This window comes from Antechinus flavipes, chromosome 6, assembly GCF_016432865.1.
Source record: "Antechinus flavipes isolate AdamAnt ecotype Samford, QLD, Australia chromosome 6, AdamAnt_v2, whole genome shotgun sequence".
Taxonomy (NCBI): Eukaryota; Metazoa; Chordata; class Mammalia; order Dasyuromorphia; family Dasyuridae; genus Antechinus; species Antechinus flavipes.
Genome location: NC_067403.1, coordinates 215,702,773 through 215,727,357, shown reverse-complemented (window position 1 = coordinate 215,727,357; position 24,585 = coordinate 215,702,773). Strand labels below are relative to the sequence as shown.

Sequence of the window (24,585 nt, the reverse complement as noted above, 5' to 3'; positions counted from 1 at the left end):
AAGCTTTTCAACTTGTGTTTTTGGACTATATCTGTTCATCAGCTGAGGGAAGTACTGGTGGGGAAATTGCCTCTACAAAAATAGGTTGGTACTTTCTCTGCAACTTCTTATTTTGGAGAGGTACTTGAGATGGTTAAAGAGATTTGTCTGGGCTCAGACAGCCAGTATGAGAGATGGGACTGGAATCCAGGTGTTCCTGATTCTGAGGCTGAAGCTCATTTTGAAACCCCTTGCTGTTTCTGAATGGAAACTTAACATCTACCAAACGTGTTGAACAGCTGAAATGTATTGTCTATCAAACGTTGGTCAAGAAATAGGGAAGATTATTTGCTCCTCTGATGAATATTACCTAAGCCTAGGCTACGTATCAAATAACTTGAACTTAACTTAGCTGTCTTGAAAATATTCTAAAATGATACTTTTAACTTTTCCCACATGTAAGGGGTATTTAGGGATGATAAACAACTGAAAAAACCCAAACAAACTTGAAAAATTGTGCATATTTCTAAATTTGAATATCTTGTTGTGTGCACATATAGCCAAAGAAGAGAAAAAGCCATGGGTACTTGTCCTTATATGTTATGGATTCTAAAAGAAATCATAATGTCATAATCTAATTTATGAAATGGCATATGGCTCCTAAAAGAAAACAAAATGAGAAACCACTACAAAAGCACACATGTCTGGTGCGTGGGTCATGAGAAGAGCTGGAATATGACAACATCTCCTTTAGAATAGTTAAGTGTGAAATATCATACTGATGTTGTGAGGATGTAACTGTGGTATTCTGGTGGTTTTTTCATTAAAAAGCTGCCTTCTCTTTCTCTCCTTTTGTACAATTCATAGAAAAAGCTGGAAACTTTTGTAATATGTCACCCTCCAAGGGGTGTCTGAGAATGAGAATATAAATAACTTCAAAGCAAGGTTCAAATAATCCGATAGATGATGGATCCTTCACTGTGGATTTGTGAGCTAGGATGCTCGAGGACATGACCCCTACTTTTGGGTTACAGTTGGAGAAACAAAGTTATATCAATGGTCTTTTGGTGCTCCCATCTTCAGAGAGACAATGTAGGATGGAGAATCAGTTGCTCTTATTCAATAACGCAACTAGAGCCTTAATTTCTGTATAAATTATTTTAGATTCTGACTAAGCAACAAGAAATCTTTCTTTTCTTAGGCACATGAGTATCAGATTAACCTTAACCTACTGCTTTTATAAGATACAATATATATGTATGTGTGCCATATATGTATCATTTGTATACATATGTATTTGTATATAAAAATACATGTTATATGCTTATATTGTCATAGCTATATACATATGTGACGATATACTTTTATTTATATCTATTTATTATATATTATAATGTTGTTGTTCACTCATTTCAGTCAAGTTCAAATTTCTGTGACTCCATTTGGGGTTTTCCTGGCAAAGATATTGGAGTGGTTTGCCATTTCTTTCTCCAACTCATTTTACTGATGAGAAACTGAGGCAAACAGGCTTTAGTGACTTGTACAGAGTCACATAGCTAGTAAGTATCTGAAGCCAGATTTGAGCTCAGGAATATGGGCTTAATTCTAAGCCCAGTGTTCTATCCACTGTGCTACCTGGGTAGCTACCCATTATAATATATTACATATTATTATGTTCATTTCTATTTTTCTAAATACATATTAAAATAAAATTGCATATACATATATATATGTATACACATACACACACACACACATATATACACACACACACACATTTGTGTGTGTGTGTGTGTGTGTGTATAATCAAGGTAGAGGTAAAACCAGTAATAAAAATGATAGTATTTTATAAAATGCTTTACACACAATGCCTTTTTGATCCTCATAAACAAGCAGAAGTTATAACCCAAAAAGACAATTGAGAAGTCATGGGGTTTAGGAAAGAGCACTGGTTTGGTCTCAGAGAGATCTGGGTTCAAATTCCGATTCTACCCTTGTGACTTCATGTAAGTAACTTCACCTTCTTGGGCTTCTATCTACTCCTCTATTAAATGAAGGAACTGAATTAGTCCTAAATCCTAACATCCCTGGAGATAGAATGGAAAAGCATTATTATTCCTATTTCACAAATGAGCAAACTGAAGTTAAAAGAAGTTAACTCTCTTGATCAAGCTTATATAGCTGGTAAATAGAAGAGACAGGATTCCAATTCATAATTGCAAATTTTGAAATTTAAGACTGCTTTTTTCCAGTCTTTCCCAGAATAGCCCAGTTGCTTTTCCAAAGGAAAGTTTTTGTTTTCACCTACCGTTTTTCATTGCAATACCCCAAACATATGTAAAAGAGAAATGTAAGCGGTTCTCTAAAGTTATTATAAAGGCTATTTTGATATGTGCTGGTACAAATTTGAAAGGCTCAGAATTAGAGCTGAACCAGCTGGCATTCTGACCCATAAAAATGAGCAATCCCACTAAGTCACATAAAACTGGCTTGTTCTCTCCACTTCTATTGTAGTCTTTTCTCATGGACTACCAAGAACCACTCTCCCTGAATATCATTAGAAGAAGAACATATTGCATGATAGACAGAAATCAAGATAACTGCTTTTAAAAAGGGAAGTCCCACCTGGATTGCATTTCTGGCTGTGCTTTTGACTGCTGATGTGAAGTTGGTGGGTGCGGCTGGCACTGGGTTTGGGGGTTAGCCGGCACCTGCTGAGGCTGCGGTGCCCCGACCTGACTCTGGTAGGGAGATGTGGCCAGCTGTGAGACCACTGCAGTTGCTGGCTGAGATGAGTGAGGTTGTTTCTGGGGCTGCTGCTGCTGTTGCTTGTATCTGGATAGGCTGAAAAAAAGGCCTAAAATGGCCTTCAGGTTTCCATTCCGGATTTCTGAAAGATAACAAAAAGCAGCTTGTCAGAAGGGCAGCTTTCCCTTGGGCCCCATTCCTCTCCCGTAGCTCAGAGATGGTCCCTTTCAGCCCACACTTGGAATTGAATTCCTCAAGGATAAAACAGATTTCCGGAAAACTTAATTGGTATCACAGTTGCTTAAAATTGAGCTTTAACCACAAAGAAATTATTTTCCTTCTCCTCCGTAATGGATATATTAGAGATAAAAGGCAAGTTGCAACCTGGGGCTGGCAAACTGTTCCCAGACAGTTCCCTGTAATAGAAACTCAGGCATCACAGAGCAAGATTATGCTTGTGGGAGAAGTAAGGTGACCAGTCCAATGGGAGTGTTGTCTGCAACCACTAAGCCAACTTTCCTATATGGGATTGTAGGGAGTTTTATTCTGGGGAGTGTTATTTCCTTTCCCTTGTGCTTTCCACATATCCTCCTCCCCAAGAAGGAGCCCTGGTATGATAGATAGAAAGAAGACCTCAATTCTATCTCTGACATATACCTGCAGTGACCAAAGACTGCTCAGTGCCCTAGACTAAAAGTTACAAAGAGTGGCCCTAGACCACTGGGTTCCCTAGATCATAAGTTACAAGGAAGATGCCCACCTTCACTGGTAGAGAGAGCTTCTTCCTATGGGCATTCCTATTACCAGTGAAATCACAGGTCTAGTCCTTAGCTCTATCTCTATATACAAATAGAGAAAACATCAGGAAGAGAGACAACATGGTAGTACAGATAGAGAGCAGGATTCTGAGACAGGAAGGTCCTATCTCTGATATATATATATCTGCTATAAAATTCTTGAATCATTTAATCTCTCAGTGCCCTAGGCAACTCCCAACAGGGAAGGTGTCAGCCTCCATTAATATAGTTTCCTACTCCAGAGTTTTCCACAGTGATGAAATCATGAGATAAAGGAGAAGGGAGATGAGAGAAGATACTATGAATGTTCTTTGACATACTTTTTTTTTTTTTTTAGGATTAAATGTTTAATTTCCAACTAATTTTTAATGTCTCCATTGTCCATTATTAAATTTGTTGCATTATGATCTGAAAAGGATGAGTTTACAATTTTTGTTTTTCTGCATTTGATTGTGAGGTTTTTATGTCTTAATACATGGTTATTGTGTGTGTGTGTGTGTGTGTGTGTGTGTGTGTGTGTGTAGATGATATATACTCCTGAGAAAAGATTAAATTCTTTTCTATTACCATTCAATTTTCTCCGACAAGCTCTCATATCTAACTTTTCCAGAATTTTATTCACCTCCTTAGCTTGTTTCTTGTTTAATTTTTGGTTAGATTTATTTAGTTCTGAGAGGGGAAAATTGAGGTTCCCCCACTACTTCAAAAACTTAGATGCTATACTATTTGGTGGATATGTTTAGTACTTATATGGCTTAATTGTTTATGGAAACTTTCAGCAACATATACTTTTCTTCTTTTTATTAAATCTCTTTTAATTAGATCTTTTTACTTTTGCTTTGCTTGAGATCATGATTGTTTCCCCTACTTTTTTGCTTCAGCTGAAGCATAATATATTCTACTCCAGCCTCTTATTTTTTATTAAAACTTTTTATTTTCAAAATATGTGCTTATATTATTTTCAACATTGACTTTTGCAATACCTCATGTTCCAAAATTTTCCCTTCTCTCAATCCTGTGCCTTAGATGGTAAGTAATATATTAAACATATGCAATTATTTTATATATATTTCCACAATTTTCATGCTGCACAAAAAAAAAATCAGTTCAAAAAGGGAAAAAATGAGAAAGAAAACAAAATGCAAGCAAACCACAACAAAAAAGTAAAAATATTGTGTTGTTATTCACACTTAATCCCCATAGTCCTCTCTCTGGGTGCAGAAGATTCTCTTCATCACATGATTTTTGGAACTGGCCTGAATCATCTCATTGTTGAAAAGAGCCATATTCATCAGAATTGATCATCATATAATTTTGCTGTTGCTGTGTACAATGTTCTGGTTCTACTCACTTCACTTAGTATCAGTTTACATACATCTCTTCAGGCCTCTGAAATCTTCCTGCTGATTGTTTCTTATAGAACAGTAATATTCCATAACATTCATATACATAACTTCTTTAGCCATTCTCCAACTGATAAGCATCCACTCAGTTTCAAAGTTCCTTGGTGCTACGAAAAGGACTACTACAAACATTTTTGCACATATATATTCTTTTCCTTTTTTTATGATCTCTTTGGGATATAAGCCCAGTAGAGATACTGCTAGATCAAAGGGTATGCAGTTTGATAGCTCTTTGGGCATAGTTCCAAATTGCTCTCCAACATGATTGGATCAGTCCACAACTCCATCAATAATGTATTATTGTCCCAGTTTTCCTACATCCTTTCCAACATTCATCATTATCTTTTTCTGTCTGTCTTAGCCAGTTTAAGAGGTGTATAATGGTACCTCAGAGTTGTCTTAATTTGCATTTCTCTAATCAATAATGATTTAGACAATTTTTTCATATGACTGTAAATGGTTTTAATTTCTTCATCTGAAAATTGTCTGTTCATATCCTTTGACCATTTATCATTTGGAGAATCAGTCCCTTATTTTTACCTAGTGCGTATCTCTCTGCTTTAAATGTGTTTCTTGTAAACAACATAAAATTCTGTTATCCTCTTCTATTTTATAAGTGAGTTAATCCCATTTACATTTATAGTTATGATAATTGTGTATTCCCCTCTATTCTATTTTCACCTGTTTATCCCTCTCTCTCTTACACCCCACCCTTTCCTTCCTTACAAGTGTTTTCCTTCTGATCACTATCTTCCCCAATATATCCTTCCTTTTATAAGTCTCCTCTCCTCCTTCTATGAACCCCCTTCCTTTTTACTTACTTTTAGAGTAAGATAGATTTCTATATCCGAATAAGTGTGTACATTACTCCCTCTGTGAGCCAATTTTTAAGCTTTGCCTACTACTTCTCCCTATATAAATTTCCTTCTCCAAAATAATATTCTTTTTATATCTCTGTTATGTGAGATAATTTATTCCACTCAATTCCTCTCCCCCTCCTCCTTCCAATACAATCTTCTCTCACCCCTTTATTCTGTTTTTTTTGGGGGGGCGGGAGGTATTATCCAATCTTAGTCACCTTTGTTCATAACCTCTGAATACATATATTCCTTTTAATTACTCCTATCAAAATAAAGTTAAGAATTACAAATATTATCTTACTATATAGACATATAAATAGCTTAACCTTACTGAATTTTTATATTTTTTTCTTTCTTTTTTCTTTTTAAAAATCTTTTAACCTGTCTTTTGAAACTTGTATCTGGATGTCAATTTTTTTTATTAATCTCTGGGCTTTTAATTAGAAATGATTGAAAGTCCTTTATTTTGTTAAATGTCCACTCTTCTTCTCATTCTCCCCCTACCTCACCCCCAAAAGATTATATTCAGTTTTGCTGGGTAGATGATCCTTGATTGTAATCCTAATTTCTTTTCCTTTTAGTTTATCATATTCAAACCTTCAGGTTATTAATATGGAAGCTGCCAAATCCTGTTAATCCTGACATAGCTCCATGATATTTGAATTGTTTCTTTTTGGCCACTTGCAACACTTTCTCCTTGATCTGTGAGCTCTGAAATTTGGTTACAATTTTCCTGGGAGTTTTCATTTCAGGAATTCTTTCAGGTGATGATCAATGGATTCTCTAAATTTCTATTTTGCCCTCTAGCTCTACTATATCAGACAACTTTCCTTAATAATTTGAAAATTTTTGAGAGATGTCCAGGATTTTTTTCCCAATCATGGCTTTCAGGAAATCCAATAATTCTTATATTATCTCTTCTGAATCTATTTTCTAGATCAGTTATTTTTTCAATGAGAAATTCCATATTTTCTTCTTTCTTTACTCATTTTTTAAACTTTTTATTTTGTTTTATTGTATCTTAATATTTCATAGTCATTACTTTCTACTTATTCAATTTTAATTTTTAAGGAATAATTTTCTTTGGTGAGTTTTTTTACTTACTCTCCCTCCCCCCATTTGGCCAATTCTATTTTTTAGGGAACCATTTTCTTCAGTAAATTTTTATATAACTTTTCCCATGTTATTGACCCTAATTTCATGATTCTCTTGCATTACTGCCATTTCTCTCCTCCCCAAATTTTCTTTTCTTCTCTAATTTGCTTGTCAAAATCCTCTTTCAAGAAGTCACTTTGGGCCTGAGGCCAAATTACATTTTTCTTTGAGACTTAACAATTAGTCCTTTTGATGCTTTTTTCCTCTTCTAAGATTATGCATTGATCTTCCTTATCACCATAGTAACTTTCTATAGTCAAGCTCTTTTTTTTTTTTTTTTGGTTTGCATTTTTGTCTATTTTTTCTGTCTTTTTTGTGATAGTATTTTTATGAGAGAGTTGGGCTCTGGTCCTGCACTATCCCAAGCTTTTTTGTGTTGGAGCTCTGGGTCCTAGTGCTAGCTTTTACTGGGCTTCAGGGCAGAGCTGCTTTCTTTCTCTGGAAGGAAGGCTTCTCTACTGGTTTGTTCTGAGGGAAAGAGTCTTCTGGGTAAGGTGTTAAGTTACTGGTCTGTCCAAGGAGTTGGGCCCTGCTACTGACTTGCTATGAAAACAGGACCTCTCTGCTGGTAGGTCCCAGAGTCAGTGTCTTGCTGTTGAACAGCCTGAGGGAGGGGCTTTCCAATGATCACTATTGGGATCAAGGCCTTAGGGATGGAATCTTGCTGTACATCTTGCTCACTTGCCTAGGAGGCTGCCTCCTAGGTTTGCCGAAACGGGGGGGGGAAGAGCTCACTGGTGGTTTGCCCCAGACTTAGAGTCCTTCTGTAGGCCCCTTCTGTGAGGCTCTCTACTGTTGTTAATGCTGCTCTTAGACCTTGATTCCCCCATTGAGACAGATCTTTTCTGCTAGGCTGGTAAGCTGCTTCTCTGTTCCTAGATCAAGTTTGAGGCAATTTTCAGATTGTTTGGAAGAAATTTCAGGAGGGCTTCAGAGGGTTCCTTCCTCCCTCTGCTACCTTGGCACCAGAAGTATAATTCTAATAATTTTTGTCTGGCTCTTGCTCAATACTCGTCCATATTCTGTTCTTTATTTAGATCATAGGAACATAGTTCTGGAACTCAAAAGTCTAGTCTAATTCATTCTTTTGACAAATGGGGAAAGTGAGGGCGATGGAGACAAAGTGAGCCTCTTAAGTTCACAAGGGCAGCAAGCATCTGAGGTAAACCTGAACTCAAGTTCCATACAATTTCTATTGGGGTAGTTGTCAAAGAAATTCTTCATTCTCAGGGGATAATTCTCTTCTAGTCAACATTTTCTTAGGAACTGGTCTAAAAATTTTAAATATTTTTTTTATATTTCTAAAAGGGGAACAAGGGAAGAGAAAACTAGGAAAAAAGGGGGGAAAAGAATCTCACAGTACAATGGATTTATTTTCAGATAATAAATCCCTCCTTCAAGCTGCTCCTAACAAGAAACAGAGCAGGAATAAAATACTTGTTAACAGACGGAGGCAAATGCAAGCAAGTGATTTTTGTTCCTTAAGCAATTCCCTCTCGGTGAAAACCAGACATCTGATAGATGAGTTTTGCACTTGACCTCAAAAAGCTCACCCATTGGGGCTGGGCCACCCAATAGGAAGAAAAAATAAGAATGGGACTCCTAGGAAAATGAGAGTTAATTCCTTTTGGTTCCAATCTATTAGAAACCTACCATATGGGGGGGTAGGGAAACGAGGAATGAAAAACAGGTCACAGAAGGTTTTTCCCTCCCCAAAGGAAAATAAATGGTAAGGAAATTGATTTCTGATCCTAGTAAACAGGGAATCATGCCTGAAGAGCAGTTTGCATCTTCCCCCAAGAAATGAGTAGGGTGGGAGTGGTGATGGGGATAAATATATGAATGAACTCCTTTCAAAAGGAGACCACATGTTTACACCAGACCCCTCTTCTTGCTCACTTATTCATTAGAGAATGATGTGGCAGCTTGCCATCGTATTCAAACCCTGATGTGATTTGCTGATTATAAGTCTGGATTACTTCCTGTTGCAGCTTCCTTTACTCCAAATCTCTTAAAGGTGTGGAAGGTTGGGGATAATGGAAGGGGGTATGGGAAAGGAGACAACATACAGGAGAAAGTTCCCTTCTTGAGTATATAGAAGCCTGTTAATTGTTTGGCCACCTGACTGTTATACTGCCTAATTTTTCCCTTTCCAGCTTTCATTATTTCTTCCATTAGAGATGCACTATTTGAATTTGCAGCTACTTCTTGCTGAATTTTCCAGTAGAGACTTACAAATATGATGAAAAATAAAACCTCAGCTATGGACAACTGTTCATATAATGCTCTGATTTCTGGTCTTGAACCCATGGAACATGAGAAACAGTACCTAGCACAAGGGAAGAGGGGCAGAGCTCTGATCCCCAAGCCTTTGCTTCCTCCTCCTCTGGAAAGAACCTCCACTAGTCAGGAGGAAGTAGATAAGCAGGTAAGCCACAGCAGATAGAGTATTGAATTTGAAATCAAATACAGACTAGCTGTGTGACCCTGGGAAAATCACTTTATCTCTATCTGCCTCAGTCTTATCTGTAAAATGAGGATAATAATAGCACCTTGCCCCTAGGGTTCAAAATATCAAATGAGATAATAATTGTAAAATGCTTAGCACTGTGCCTGACATAAAATAAGCACTATATAAATGTTAGGTGTGGTAGTAGTAGTAGTAGTAGTAGTAATGATAGTAATAATGGTAGTAGTAGTAGTTGTAGTACTGTAATAGTAGTGGTAGAGTAACAGTAATGGTAGTAGTGATAGTAATAGGAGTAGTGGGGATTATAATAATAATGGTGGTGGGAGTAGTAGTAGTAGTAGTAGTAGTAGCAGTAGCAGTAGGCATTCTAATAATAGTGGTGGAGGGAGTAGTAGTAGTAGGGGTAATAATAGAGATAGAAGAATTAGTTATGGTGGGAGTAGTAATAATAGTAGTAGTGCAATAGTAGTGGTGGGAATAGTAGTAGTAGTACTAATAGTTGTAGTAATAATGGTGGTGGTGATTGTGGTAGTAACAGTAATAATAGGGATGGTCATAATAGAAGTGATGGTGGTAGTGATGGTAGTAGGAGAAATGTTGTTTTGGAGAAATGTGAGATAATATTTGTAATAAATATTACTATAAATTATTATAATTATATAAAACATAATTATTATAAATATAATATTGAGCACCAAATTAGTGTTAGCTATGATTATTATTAGCTTGTACCTCCAGATGAGTCAGCCTCTGGTTCAAATTGGGGACAGGGAGCTTGGTGAATGGAAAAGGACATTAGATTTAGAGTGAGAACATAGGGTTCAAAATTATGTGAATATAGCTCAAATCAGATTAAAACAGAACTGGTAACTGTTTAATACAATTAATAAAAATATAACAAAACACAGGTAAAGCTAATTTGTGGTTTTCTAAGTCAATAGGTAGCCTACAGGGATTCTTTTTTTTTTTTTTTTTTTTTTTGAGTTTGAGTTTGACACCCCCAATTTACAGGACCTGGGTTCAAATCTCTGAGCCTTCAGACTGTCCCTTCAATTTGTCCCTCCTATTCCTGAAATGCACTCCCCTTTCATTTCTGCCTCTTGTTACCCCTTATTTTGTTTAGCTACAATGCCAGGACTTCTAGTCATTTAAGCCTTCATCTCTGCAGTTATCTTCCTTCTTTCCCATTTATTTATAAGCTGTCTCTCCATTAAAATACAAACTCCTATAGGATGTGAGCTGTTGTTAGCTTTCCCCCCCTTGTATCCTTGGTATTCAGCTCTGTTCCTGGAACATATCAAGCACTTGTAAGTACTTGTTGATTAATTGCTATCTGATTAACCTTGGGCATATCACTTCATCCCTCCAGGCCTATGTTTCTTGGAAAATAAAGGGGTTACACAAAATCATCTATGCTTCCTTCCATTTGTAGATGCATGATTCTATATTCTTCTTTCATTTTTTTTTTTGTGATTCTTTGATCGGCTAGTTCTATACAAGACAAATAATTTGTTCTTTTGTGCCAGAGCATCCTTAAGTATAAAGCAAGCTCCATCTCTTAAGATGCCTTCCAGCTTTACCATTCTAAAAAAAAAAAAGTCATATCTATTTTAATTTGTCCACTCTTTAGAGCTGATATTTCTAATTATATATATATATATATATATATATACATATATATATATATATATTCATGAATAAATAACCTCATATCTCCTTTTTGTTTTAGGATTTAGCCAGTGGTTGTTTTCTCCTTTCATAAAACAAAAGGTAAGAGAGGAACAGATTCACTCAGTCGAGCAATAGATATTTATTAAGTATTTATTATGTGCCAGGCACTGTGCTAGGTGCTGTGAATTCAAATATGAAGAATGAAACAATCCCTAATTTCATATCTCCTTATTAATTTAGGATATCACCACTGAGTTTTCCTCCTTGTTTTCCTCTTTTATAAAGCAAAAGTCAAAGGGGGAAGAGAATCAATTAGTAAATCAATAGATATTTATTAAGTACCTACTATTGCCAAGCACTGTGCTAGGTGCAGGGGATTCGACCATGAAAAAAGAAACAATCTCTATTCACAATGAAGAAATTTTTTTTTTTAACTAGGAGGCAAACATTCGTCAAAGTAACATGGGGTTCTGCTTTAATCACAATTTATACTCTACTAAAATCTAATTCCTTTTTGAGTTCTGCCTGCCTTGCTGATTGGTTGTAATCTACAAGTTTCCTATAAAGCCCAGCTTCTTAAACAGTGGTTGTCAACCCCACATGGGGTCTTATAACTGAATGTGGGGGTTGTAAAATTATGATTATCATCAGTAACTGTTTGGTTTGTATACCTGTGTTATATATCCATATATCCAAGTGTAAAAATTTCTCAGGTGAAAAGGGGTAGGAGTGGGAAAAGTTTAAGAAGAAGCCCTGTAAGAAGGACAATGTTCAAACTGGGATGGATCTTAGAAATAGGATGGGATCACCAGGGACTGACCATCCAGACTAGCATCTTTTTCCTCTTTGTGGGAGAAGAAGGGGGGAAGGATGAGGTGAGAGGGGAATATTGCCCAGATCAGAAGAATGCAGTACATTTAGAATGGAGTAGTTGTTCAAAAGCTTAAAACTACACTAAGACTTTTGGACTACCATGTACATGTCGAAGTCACTATATTATCGGGAGCTGACCTTCTTACTTCTAGTATTTCTTTGCCCTTTGATGATCTGGTTGAGAAGGGAGAGTCAAAGGATAATATCTAACTCACCTCCTCATTTTATAAGAAAATTAAGCCATTTGTCCAAAGGGTCAATCCTATGGGTAGTGTCAGAGATGAGATTTAAGCCCTGACTCCCAAACTAGTACTTCTGCCCCCACAGTACAGGAGCTGATTACGTGTTGAGATCATAAATGGAATCTATCTGGTCCCACAGTCTATATCCTTTGCTGAGCACTCTCAGACCTGTGTTATTTGGGTCCTGGAACAATGGCTAGGTGCCCTAAAAGACAAGCAGACACAGGACCTCAAGTCATTTGAAATGCTTACAAGAAGAAATGTAAATACTCTTATCTAGCTGGCAGTTTAATCACTGAGAAAGGGTGGAGGTGTATGTACCTTTAGGAGTTTCTAAAATCTATCTGTTGATTTCATCTCCAGTAAGGAATAGAACAAATAATAAACTCCCCAAATAAAATAAAACCAATGAAACAGAATAAAATACATTTTTGTTGTTGTTGTTGACTCTGTGGCCTCATTTGAGGTTTTCTTGACAAAGAAACTGGAGCAGTTTTGCCATTTCCTTCTCCAGCTCCAGAGAAGGAAACCGAGGTAAACAGAGTTAAGAGATTTGTCCAGTTATTAAGTGTCTAAGGCTAGATTTGAACTCAGGAAGATGAATCTCTTTCTGATTCCAGACCTGCTGCTCTATGTATTATGGTGCCACCTAGCTGCCCCTAAAAATATAAAAATACATTTAAAAAACCCTGCAAAGTCCTATAACTCTTTTCTTACCTCTATGGGGATGGCTAGAAATGCAAGGAAAAAGTACATTGTAAGAATGTAAATCACCTCCACTCCAATCCAGTGTTCTGGAGAATTCTTTTCTCAAAGCCCACAATCCATGTTAAAAAAAAATCTTAGAAAAATTCTAAATTTAGAGCTAGAAGGAAGCTCAGGAACCATGTCATCCCATCCCCTCATTTTAGAGAGGAGGAAACGGAGGCTAAATGACTTGCCCAAGTTCATAGAAAGTGGAAAAGCTGAAACTTGAACTCAAGTCTTCTGAGTCCTAAAGCTCTTTCCTCTATATCACTCTACTCATCTCTTAGCAGGCTAAAATTTAGGGTACAATAGTGTCTGTTCTCTGGCCACATAAATAAAAATAAGTTATTTTTATTTATTTGCTTGTGAATACACACACACACACATATTAAGACAGATTTATTTGAGAGACAAAGAGACAGAGAGAAGGGAGAAAAAGGTGAGAGAAGGGAAGGGAAGGTGAAGGAGGGGAAGAGAAGAGAAGGAAGAGAAAAATTAAAAGAGAAAGGAAAATTAAAAGGAAGGGAAAATTATAAGGTAAGGGGAAATTAGAAGAGAAGGAAAAGGAAGGGAAAGAAAAGGAAGGGAAGATAAATGAGAGATAAAAAAGGGGGGGAGAGGGACTGTGGACTAAAAGACAGAAGATGTAAATTCAAATTCTGAGTGCTACTTACTTACTAGCTCTGTGATCCTGAATAGTCCATGACCTCACAAAATGAACAAAATGGAAAAGTCTTTAAAGGTCACTTAGCCAATCAAATCTAAAGAATTCCCTTTCTAATATCCCCAACATGTGGTTTTTCAATTGAAGATATTCCCTGATGGAGAATCCAGCACCTCCTCTACTTTTGGATAGCTCTAAGCATTAGGAGATTTTTCTTTATGTCAAGCCAAAAGCTACTTCACTTCAATTTCTACACATTGCTCACACTTCTGTCCCCTGGGACCAAGAAGAAGGCAGTCATCCAGGATTACAGAAAGAAAGGAGGTAAGTGGGATCTCAGAGGCTACACAGACCATCCCTTACTTGACACCAAGGGGATGGGGGGTGGGGGAACTTTACAACTTTTCTGATAAATGGTTTTCCAGCTTCTATATGAAGACCTCCCTTAATTCTCAGAGGCAGTCCCTTTACACTTCTGGATGGATCTCATTGTTAGGAAGTCTTTCCTTACATCAAGAAACATCAGTCTTTAATGTTGACCCACTGATTCTGGTTCTACCTTCTGGGGCATGAAACCAGAAAAGACTAATCCCATATCCACATGAAGACCTTCCAATGATTGAAGGCAGCTTTCAAGCCCTTTCTTCTTTAGGTTAAACATTCAACCTTCAAGGAATTCTCACATCGAATACTTTTGAGGGCCTTCACCATCCCAATCACTCATTCCTAAAATTTAAAAGTCAATCAACAAGCATTTAACAAGCACCTACTATGTGCCAAGAATTATATTAGGTATTGGGAATACAAATTAAGAGAATTAAATAATTCTTACCCCAAAAGAGCTTACATTATAACATTTCCATAGAAAGTATTCAGAAATATACTTCAACAACAATAAATAGATTTGAACATACTATTCCAAATATGATCTAACCAGGTAAGAATCCAACAGGAGTCTCATATATCAAATCTTAGACAATAGGCTATCAAATTTATTATTCTGGCCACCATTACCATAGTGATGACTTTGCAGTACTCAAAAGAAATCGGAGGAACCTCCTGTATCCTGTTCTTGGGAGTTTCATTTCTTTGAACCCAATTTTGAAATTTTATATTTATCCTTAAAAAAATTTCACTTTAATTAGAATCATAACAATATTCTAGCATTAAAATATTTTTTAGATTCTGATATACACATTATACCCATTAGCTATCTTTTCTAGCTTTGTATCATATGAAAATGTGAGAATTGTGCTTTCGTGCTTTTATTCAAATCATTGATAAAAACAATATATAGCACAGGTCCAAATATGGATAACCAGGACCATTCAACAGTGGACCACCTTTCAAGTTGACATTGAATCATTTAATATTATTCATGCGGGCTTGACTGTTCAATCTTTCAATTCAGCTAGTTGTATTCTTCCACATATCTTCATCCACTGTTTTTTATTATTATTATTTGGTCAATTTCAGTCATGTCTAACTCTTCATGACCCTATTTGGGGTTTTCTTGGCAAAGATGCTTGAGTGGTCTGCCATTTCCTTCTCTAGTTCATTTGACAGATGAGGAAATGGAAGAAAATAGGATTAAGTGACTTGCCCACATTTTGTCATAGACAAATGTGATATCTTCAACATTTCCCTGATCTTCCCATCTAGTAAATCAACTGAAAAAAAAAAATCATCAAGGTTGGTCTGGAAAAACTTGGCAGCAGTTCATCTGAATAAAGAAGGGCTGAGAATCATAGTGGACTGCAGGCTCAATATGAGTCACCAAGGTGATACAACAATCAACAATCAAGAAATCTGATGTTATCCTGGGCTTTGTTATAAGTAATAACTTTCATAAACAAAGAAGTAACAGTCTAACTTTGTTCTATCTAGGGCAGGCCACATCAGGAATATTTAGTCTCCATGTCACCTTTTCAAAAGGATGTAGATAACATGGAGAAAGTCTAAGGGGAGGACTACTTGGAGGTGAAGTGCCTAAAGATGATGTCATAGGAGGATCAGCTAAAATAAACAAACAAGAAAAGATTAGGGAGGAAGGGGACATAATAATTTCCCTCTAGAATCTTAAGGGCTATTTAATGGAAGAAGAAATAGGCTGGTGCTTAGCACTCAAGATTGGGACTACAAATTTTCAGAGACAAATTTAGTCTTGATTCAAGCTAAAAGACAAAACAAAAACTATATGACTAATATAATCTTTTCCATCTCCGAAGTTCTTTGCTTCTATGACTTGCTCTTGAAGTTTCTTCACGTCTACTTTTTTTTTTTTTCCATTGTCACTCATTAGTCATCCCATGTCCTAGAATTTTTTTCAGGAAGGGAAGCAAAGCTCACTAATGTAGAGCTTATAGAGTCTGTTCTCTTCCCTTAAAACAAAACAAAACAAAACAAAACAAATCAACAGGAACCTTTCTCCATGTGGATCCTAATAAATGCTTTCTAAATTGAATTAGATTTTTAGGTTTCAATATCTTTCTTAAAACATGTTGCCCAGATTGAACCCAAAAGAGCAAGATGTGATATTTCTAGGGCAGCAAGAGCATCAGACCATCATATACAACTTTCAGGACACTACGGCTTGATTAATAAAGCCTGGGATGCCAGTAGATTTATTTGTTTCTATGTCACATTGTTGACTCATGCTGTGCTTGCAGTCTACTGATGAAATCAACTCTTGTATTTCCTGTAAACCACCCTGTCCACCCAATTGTATACTTTAAAAACTCACTTTTAAAAACTCAATTTCTTTATCTGTGAAACGAAGGGTTTAACTTGTATATAATCTTTGAACACATCAGGAATGTAAAATGCAAGAATCTGTCTCATAGTCATTCTTGGTAAGTAACTTTTTTTATTGGCCAACACTTTATATTATTGTTATGACCCCCTTGTGATCAGAAAAATCACTGATGTAAGATCCCTGCCAGTAAAAGTAAAGGACCATATTTATATTTAGGTATAATCTATTACAGCCTTTCCCCCACTTATGTGTTAAGAGTTTTCTTGTAATTTCTTAATTTAACTATTTAAATTCAATAGTATTTCCCCCTTCTTTGTATCTTTCATAAGAATCGTTATTGCCCAGACTCTCCTTTTCCTCCTCCTCCTCCTCCCAAACCACTTCCATCTTAAGATAGCAATAAGTTCCCTTCAAGGCCATCATTAAAGTGATTATGAGCAAGAGGCTTCCCCTGCAGATAACAGCCATCTGATTGTAACAATACCTAAGGTGTTGAGTGTGTGCCCAGGGAGAGCTGTCCAAAAAAAAAAAAACTGATCAACAATTAAGAAAGGCAATCCATGGTCTCAGACACGTGGACCCTGGCTAATGAGCACTTTTGTCCTTTACATATACGATATATATATATATATATATATCAGAAAAGAAGTTTTCTCTAATAACAGGTCCTACAGTAACATTACCAACAGCTGTATTCCATCACCCTTTTCTAACTTTCTAACATCTTCAATAAAATCCAGTTAGGATCTGCTTTCACTGGCACATAACCATCAAATCAGAGAGCATTTACTGCTCCATGTGAAGGAATAGACTGGCCAAAATCACCTCTCTGCCCTCAGAAATCAGTTTCTCAAACCCAGAACAATGATAAATCACTCTGAGTCACTTTGAAGAAAATTTGCTGACAATAAACCTCCCAATTCTTACCCGTGCATTCAGAAAACATCTGCTTTTGGAAGGAGGAAATAATATGTTACTCTGAAAGGGAATTTTCATTTCCTCCACTCTCTGCCTTACATACATATGTCCCCCACATGCCAACTGGCTTAGGTCTCATTCCTCTGTATTCCAGTCTAGAAGACCATCGAACATATCACAACACAAAGGCAAGGAAGTAGGTCTTCCCCAACAGGATTTTGCTACGTTTGCAAACTTACCTGCGATACATTCCATTCAACTTATTTTCATCTAGTGATTGATCTCTCTCTACCCCATTCTTTATGATCCCCAGAAGATATTGACACTCATCATTTCAGGAAAGCAGCCTCACTAATCACCCGAATTCCAAATCAAATTACCTGTTTGGTGAAAACTAGAGGCAGGTGTTACATAATGAGTTTGGGGAGTTGGCGGTGGCCTAGGGCAGCTTCAGAAACTGGCAGCTGCTCCTATTTATAAACACAAGGGAAAGTGAAGTCTTCCATGGCTATGTGGTTCAGAAAAGGTGAAAATTCTGGCCAGTTATCCCTCCACCAATATCTAATTTAACCACAAGCCATTAGCTTACACTAATATACTAATTAGCCAGCTGATTTAGGTTAATTAAAAACTAATCAAGACTTCTTTTTTTTTTTTTTAATGTTGCATCTCATTAAGATAACATGCACCATTTTCAAAAGGCCAAGTAAAACTACTTATTTTTCTAGTAGAAAGGAATGAATATAGAAAGGGTCATTTCTTTCTTTCCCTTGGGAGTTGTAAGGTTTTGAATTTATTCTGTAGTAGGTGCCTAATCTCATAATTAACAGAAGATGTAAACAACAGGTGAACAGAGTATAAACAGTTGAACAAAAACACAAAGTTGCACCATGCCGGAATGTCAACTCTAAATCTATGATTTCATGATCTTCCAAATAAGCTCACTACTTCCTGCTCAGCCTGTTTTGCCAGGAATCTGCAAGTTTCCTGGGACGGTTGGTGATGCTTTCATTCTCATAGTGATTTTTGTTTAAAAGAATGATGGGTTGTTTAAAAAAAAAAAATTAACTCAAAATTGAGGTAGATATTTTCACATCCTGCCATCCTTTTTACTGAAGGAAAATCAGTACAATCCATGAATATACCCAGTATTAATTCTATCACAATCATTTTCAACAGAAGTTAGAGTGGGATAGATTGCCAATCAATAAAATGGATTTTTAATAATGACAGCTCTGACTCACCTTCTGCAGACAGACCCTGTATGTTTATTCCCTTAGCTGCCAGGAAATTCAGGCAGGCATCTATGTTTTCAATCTAGGGAGGGAAAAAACAACAGAGAACAGACATTCAATAAATATTTTTTTACATTACATTATGTCATGTAACAGAAAGAGTCCTTTAAGCACCAATTTGAATTCTTATTTTTAAAAACAAAATTAAATTAACCTATTTACTTATTAGCTTGGATTCTTAACAAGGAAAGTGTACCAATATTAAATAAATAAACCCTAGATGAAGGTAAGTGACTCTTCTTTATCCTAGCACAGGAGAAGGTTACCCAATCAGCCATGGGCTCCCAGAGTAGCAGCCCTGCAACTCCCCAGGCTGCCAAGAATAACCAATGTGGAACTGGCATTCTTGCCTTGATCATTGTCTCCAGCGTGGTCCTGAAAATGTGCTAGGTTGCCAGATAAGTTGGAGGTGAGGAAAGATTAGTCCACTAGCCCGCATTGGCAGAAATTTCCAGTCACTGAGACAGGCGGTGAAATGTAAAAATGGTAACTGGAGGTTCCAGCTGGTATCTAGGCAATGTTTACTCACAAAATTCCCAGAATAGCAGGCATTGCAGCTGACTGGGGAGGGCTACAATTTCTCATCCCCATCTGTCTTTATGTTCCCTCTCCCTGTCAAGCAGGGACCCACTAGCAATGGGGCAGGAGGCCTCTCAGATGCTCTCAAATCCTAGGAGTGCTGATGTCACCCCTAAAGCTCAAACACATGCTAATGGACAGCAGCAGGGAAGAATAATTAGCACATTTATGAATAAAGGTCTTGTTTATGCTTCAATTGTTAAGACCTATTGTGATTCTGATGATTATAAAGCAAGATGTTCTACTTAGAGGTAAGGCACAGTGATGTAGTAGAAAGGGACAGGGTTCAAGCCCAGGCTTGACCACTCTCTAGCTCTAAGTTCGTGGGTAAATGTCTTAGTATTCTCAGTTTCTTTATCTTTAAATGGAGATAATACCTACAGTATGTATTTCACAAAGCCATTTAGAATATTTTTCAATCAATGTATGTTAAGGCTCTCTATAAACTATGCAAATATGAGTTATTGAGTAAAGCCATTGGGAGTCATGAGTAAATGAACGTGTTTAGCAGCCTGTAATAGAATGTTTTGCTATTCACACCCAGACTCAGTCATGGTTTTCCTGAACTGAGACCAGCAATCAATTCATAGGGTTTCATTTAAACTACTATTTACAACAGAAGGGTAAGTAACTCCCTGATGCAATTTATTAATTGTCCTTCTCTGTTGCAAGCAGTCAGTTTTCCACATTTCTACCCTTGTTTATAAGTCCTTTAGATATAAGGACTCTATAAGATATTTTAACATAAAAGGAATAAGAAGTATATTCCTTTTATGCTTGGCAATCTGTAAGTAGTTTCTTCTACTTTGATAGTAAGAAAACAATTGAAAATGTTTTCAGTTGAAAGGCAACAGGGGTGCAATGCTCAGAGCTTTAAGCATTGAGCTGGCCTGACACATGTGGGGAGCCCCAAGTTCAGGGATTATCTCTGACACCTCCTGGCTGCACGACCCTGGGAACTCACTTTCTCCCTCAGTGCCTTGGGCAGCTATCTTTCCAATATAATAACTTGCAGAGGAGGTGCTGATCTGTGTCAGAACAGTGAGCCGCCTTATCTAGGAATTTCTTATATCAATAAAGTCACAGGTTCACCTTCATCCATCAATTGAGTAGAAAACTCACTAAATCCTTAAACTCATTTTAAAAGGCTGCAATCATGGCACTGCTCCATGGCCATATGCTTAGTATATGATACTAATGAGAGTGTGAGCAATTATAACTGCTTCTATCTCTGACTCACCTTAAATGAACTCTCATCCTGGGAACCTTGCCTTTTTGAGAAGGGGCAAAATTTAGCGAAATACAACAGTGTTAGTCTTATCTATCAGAAAGAAAATTATCCTAATGCTTTCCCTCATTTTTGTAAATCTATCATCCTTCTCCCCATGTCTACCTTCTCATTACTGAAATGATGAAATGCTTGCTTCAGTTTCTTACAACTATTCTTCCCACCTCCCCCTACATGGTAAGGAAGAGAAGCAGTAATAAAGGATGACAAGAAAAAGCTCTGGAAGGCGTCCTGGAGTAATCTTTCAGACAAAAAGGTGTGTGTGGGGGAACTAAATGAAATTAAATCTAGACAACAGCCAAAATTTCTGCCTTGTTTCAACTCCATACCGACCTCTAAAGACAAATAAACAATAAAGGATGATCTTGAATATTGGTTTCTTACTTCTGGGTCCTGAACTCTGTGGATCTTAAATGCTCCTCTCAAACTAAGTTTCAGAGAAATGTGTGAAGACAGATGAAGTGATACAGCGTGAAATGAGCAGAACTAAAAGAATATTTTGTTATACAATACTGTTAAAACCATTCATTGTTAGAATAAAGATTTGATGATTCTGATCAAGATTCTGACCAGCCATGATTCCAAATGAACAATTAATGAAGATTATTCACTTTCTGACAGAAAGATGAACTAAATATAAAGCATGAGGCAAACATCTTAATTATTTTTGAAGCATATATATTTTGGACATGGTAAATATGTCAAAGAGTTTACCTGATCATACTTATTTGTTACAAAAGTCCTGCCCCCTTCCTCTCCTTTTTGTAGTGGATGGGGTAAGGATTGAAGAAAGAAAGAAAAATTTAAATGAAAAAAAAAAACTTTTTTTTAATCTTTTAACATTGCAAGAATATTGGTATTAGGATGATAGATTTCAACAGTCCCCTCATTTCAAAGAGTTCAAATACTTCTCTCATTCCAGAAAATGGAAATGGAAGCTAGGTGGCACAGTGAATCTTGCCTTGAACACTTACTCTGAGCAAATCATTTAAATACAGATTCTATAAAATGATATAATAGTACCTAATTCCCAGGATAGCTAAATCCTGTATAAAATGGACTACCTGTGTATTGTCTGACTCTTCGTGACATCTTTCAGAGTTTTTTTTTTGGCAGAGACACTGGAGTGATTTGATATTTCCTTCTCTAGCTCATTTTACAGATGAGAAAACTGAGGCAAACAGGATTAAGTGACTTGTCCAGGGTCACACAGCTAGTAAGCATCAGAGGTCAGATTTGAACTTCAGGCCTGCTCTTCTATCCATTGTACATCTAGCTGCCCCTCTCCCCGCCCCTCCCGTTTTTCTGACTTTCAGCCTATGAATGCTCTTTCAACTACTTGATGATTCCTTGTAGGGTTTGGCTTCTTCTCTCTAAGTCAAATATTCTCTGCAAATTCAGTTTTGCCAATTGATGCACTCATGAGTTATCTATAGGTTTCCATCAGAAACATGTGTAGGTAAGTGGTGACAAGATCCAATTCATCCTTGATGATTTATTTAAACTGTTTAACCAGACCACAAAGATATGGCAACAAGAACATTGATTGCTATTTTTCCCGGTTTAGAGATGACATGTACTGAGTAATATCCTGGGGCTATCACTGTAGTCCTTAAAGATATTAAATCTCCAAATTAAAAAATATTGAATTTAAATATTAAATAATTGAATCTTGGGAGAGAAGTTTTTTTTTTGTTGTTTTTTTTTAACAGCTATTTATGCATAGCACTTTTAATTTTCTTGATTCTTTTCCCTACAGTGACTTCACTGCTCACAGAAGGTGTCCAAAAACATTCCTCAAAACTCAAGTACACTTTTTAATAACATTCCATTAAATGCAAAATGATCCCTGACAAAGCTGATGAGAGCCACTCTCTTTTCATCTATACCCCAGGAAGAAGTCTGGGCTGAGGAACAGAGAGGGATCAGATGTTGATTCAAAACTCCTAGCTTCATTTGGAATGAGATCAGAGAGGGCAATGTCTCCTTTGATCCAGTCTCCCTGCAAATTAAAATTCATTTCAAGGTTTTCCTCCAAACACTGTACAGGTAAACAATGCATTTGAATTTATGGGCAACACTGCACAATCCCCAAATCTGCCAGGACAACATCCAAAGTGGTCAGCATCATGTACTAATTACAGCTTAAAGAAATCCTAAGTGTTGTTATTTATTGGGGCCATAAGTCATATGTGATCCAGATATAGTGTGAGATGCAATCTAAGTATAAAAGTTGAAAAAAGGAAATAATGAAGATATTCTTAACTAGCAAAGTATGTAAATATGACCAGAGTTGTTCATTAACACTCGGCTGCCAATATAAACCACTTTCTAAAATTAGCTTAAAAATTTGTGCAAAGTCTAACATTCCAAAGGATTCCAAGAAATTCACTGGCTGCTGGAAGGGCACGATAACTATGGGCAGAGGAAAGGTCTTGTCATGTGTGATAATCTCTGTGAGGGCAGACTCGGGAGAGATGCCATATTGGGCTAAGCAGTCATACTGTTGGTACCTGGAATTCAGAGCATGATCAATACATAGGGAAGGCTGGAGATGGACAGGCAATAAAAGTAATCTCCATCACTTCTTTCAAAGTTTGTAGGTTCTCAAGAAGCTATAATTGCTCTACTCACTGTGCCTGCCATGAATTGGAACACAATAGATAAATAAATAGCAAATAAATATTTTGGGAAGGTGTCCAAGAAGAAAAAGGACCTTTCCCTCTGGATGAGTTTGTGACCTTAGATCAAAAGTTCTAAAAGTCTTATTGTGGCTTTATTCTATCCAAAAAGATTAAATGCTACTGTGGCTCCAACTAATATAGTCATATTTCATCAGAAATCAGTCACAGACAAAGGGCAAGATGGGGAAGGTTCTTTACAATATACTGAGGGGAAAGAAATATAAAATAAAAAGATCTGCCCTTGAAACATGAGTCAGTCAGTCTAAGATTGTCCCAGGCCTCTGGATATTATAAAACATGCAAAAGTGGGAAACACTGCTGTATATCTCCTTGGTAGCTTAGAGACGGATCCAGCACCATCTGTTGTGGCCGTTGCCATGGAAGCATTTTTCTCTAAATACCAGTGAAGCGAGTGCAAAGCTCATGGAAAGGATTTTAATGCAAACGATTGCTATTCATGGGACCCAAGGTACCTGAATCCCCACTTGTAGATTATAAATTTTCAGGGAGCCAGTGTTAAAAGATGGGAGGGGAAAATGGCTACCACCCTTGGCATTCTTTTTCAGAAAGGCCTTGCTATAAAAGGGAGAAGAGCACCAGACAGGAAATTTCTGGACACAAAATATTGCCTCTAGCACTTGATAATCTCATTAAGCTTCAGGTTCCCCATCTGTAAAGTGGAAAGAATGATAGATGTCATATTTCCATACATAAGTGGCTCAATAAATCAATTAAGAGGTCTTTATCAAGTGCTGATAAAGCCTGATCCTACATAAGGCTCTGGCAATACAAAAAGACAAGAAAAAATAAAAATAAATTGCCATAGTCTACAAAGAGCTTAAAATCTGTTAGACTATATATAGAGTTGTTGTGAAGATTAACTGATTTTTATATATTTTTATATTCTATTCTTTTCTATTTTTTAATTCTACATAACTGCTAGTTGTTATTACAAAGTAATTTACACATATAAGACCACCCAAGATAATGTAGAGAGGACACTATCAGATGAGATCAGGAAAGGTCCCATGGAAGAGACAACATGTAATCTTAGAAAGAAAGAAGTGATTTCAAGGTATGAAAGTGGAAAGTATATAAAATGTGCTCCCCATCTTAAAGTGTTATTGAAAGGTCAACTATTATCTCTCAAGAAACTTATTGTGTTGTGAGCTGGGGAAATCTCTCAGCATTATGAGAGTAAGAATAAGTCTTGGAGATTATTCATTGGAATCTCTCTCTTTACTCCGACAGATATAGAAACTGATTTATCCAAGGTCATATAGATAGAGCTGAACCCAGGACCCCTATTTCCAAATCTAAAACTCTTCCTACTATTTCATTTTATGGGACTTTTTGATTGCTGGGAGTCAATCTGCACTTGCTATTTGATGGGATAATGGATGATGGGTATCTTTTGTACCTGAGATTCCTAATTCTAACAGAATTTGTTACTATGG

At 36.7% G+C, this 24,585-nt stretch overlaps 1 protein-coding gene across 2 annotated transcripts in view; it reads right to left on the bottom strand.

Annotated features, from left to right (window-relative positions):
* Nucleotides 1–24,585, bottom strand: part of NAV2 (neuron navigator 2) — a 442,768-nt gene that overhangs the window by 270,097 nt on the left and 148,086 nt on the right. For both annotated transcript variants that reach the window (XM_051965599.1, XM_051965600.1), the window contains exons 4-5: nt 18,527–18,599; nt 2,605–2,869 (exon numbers count right to left, since the gene is read on the bottom strand). In XM_051965599.1, coding sequence (XP_051821559.1) covers nt 2,605–2,869; nt 18,527–18,599 — 338 coding nt within the window. The remainder of the gene's footprint in view (nt 1–2,604; nt 2,870–18,526; nt 18,600–24,585) is intronic.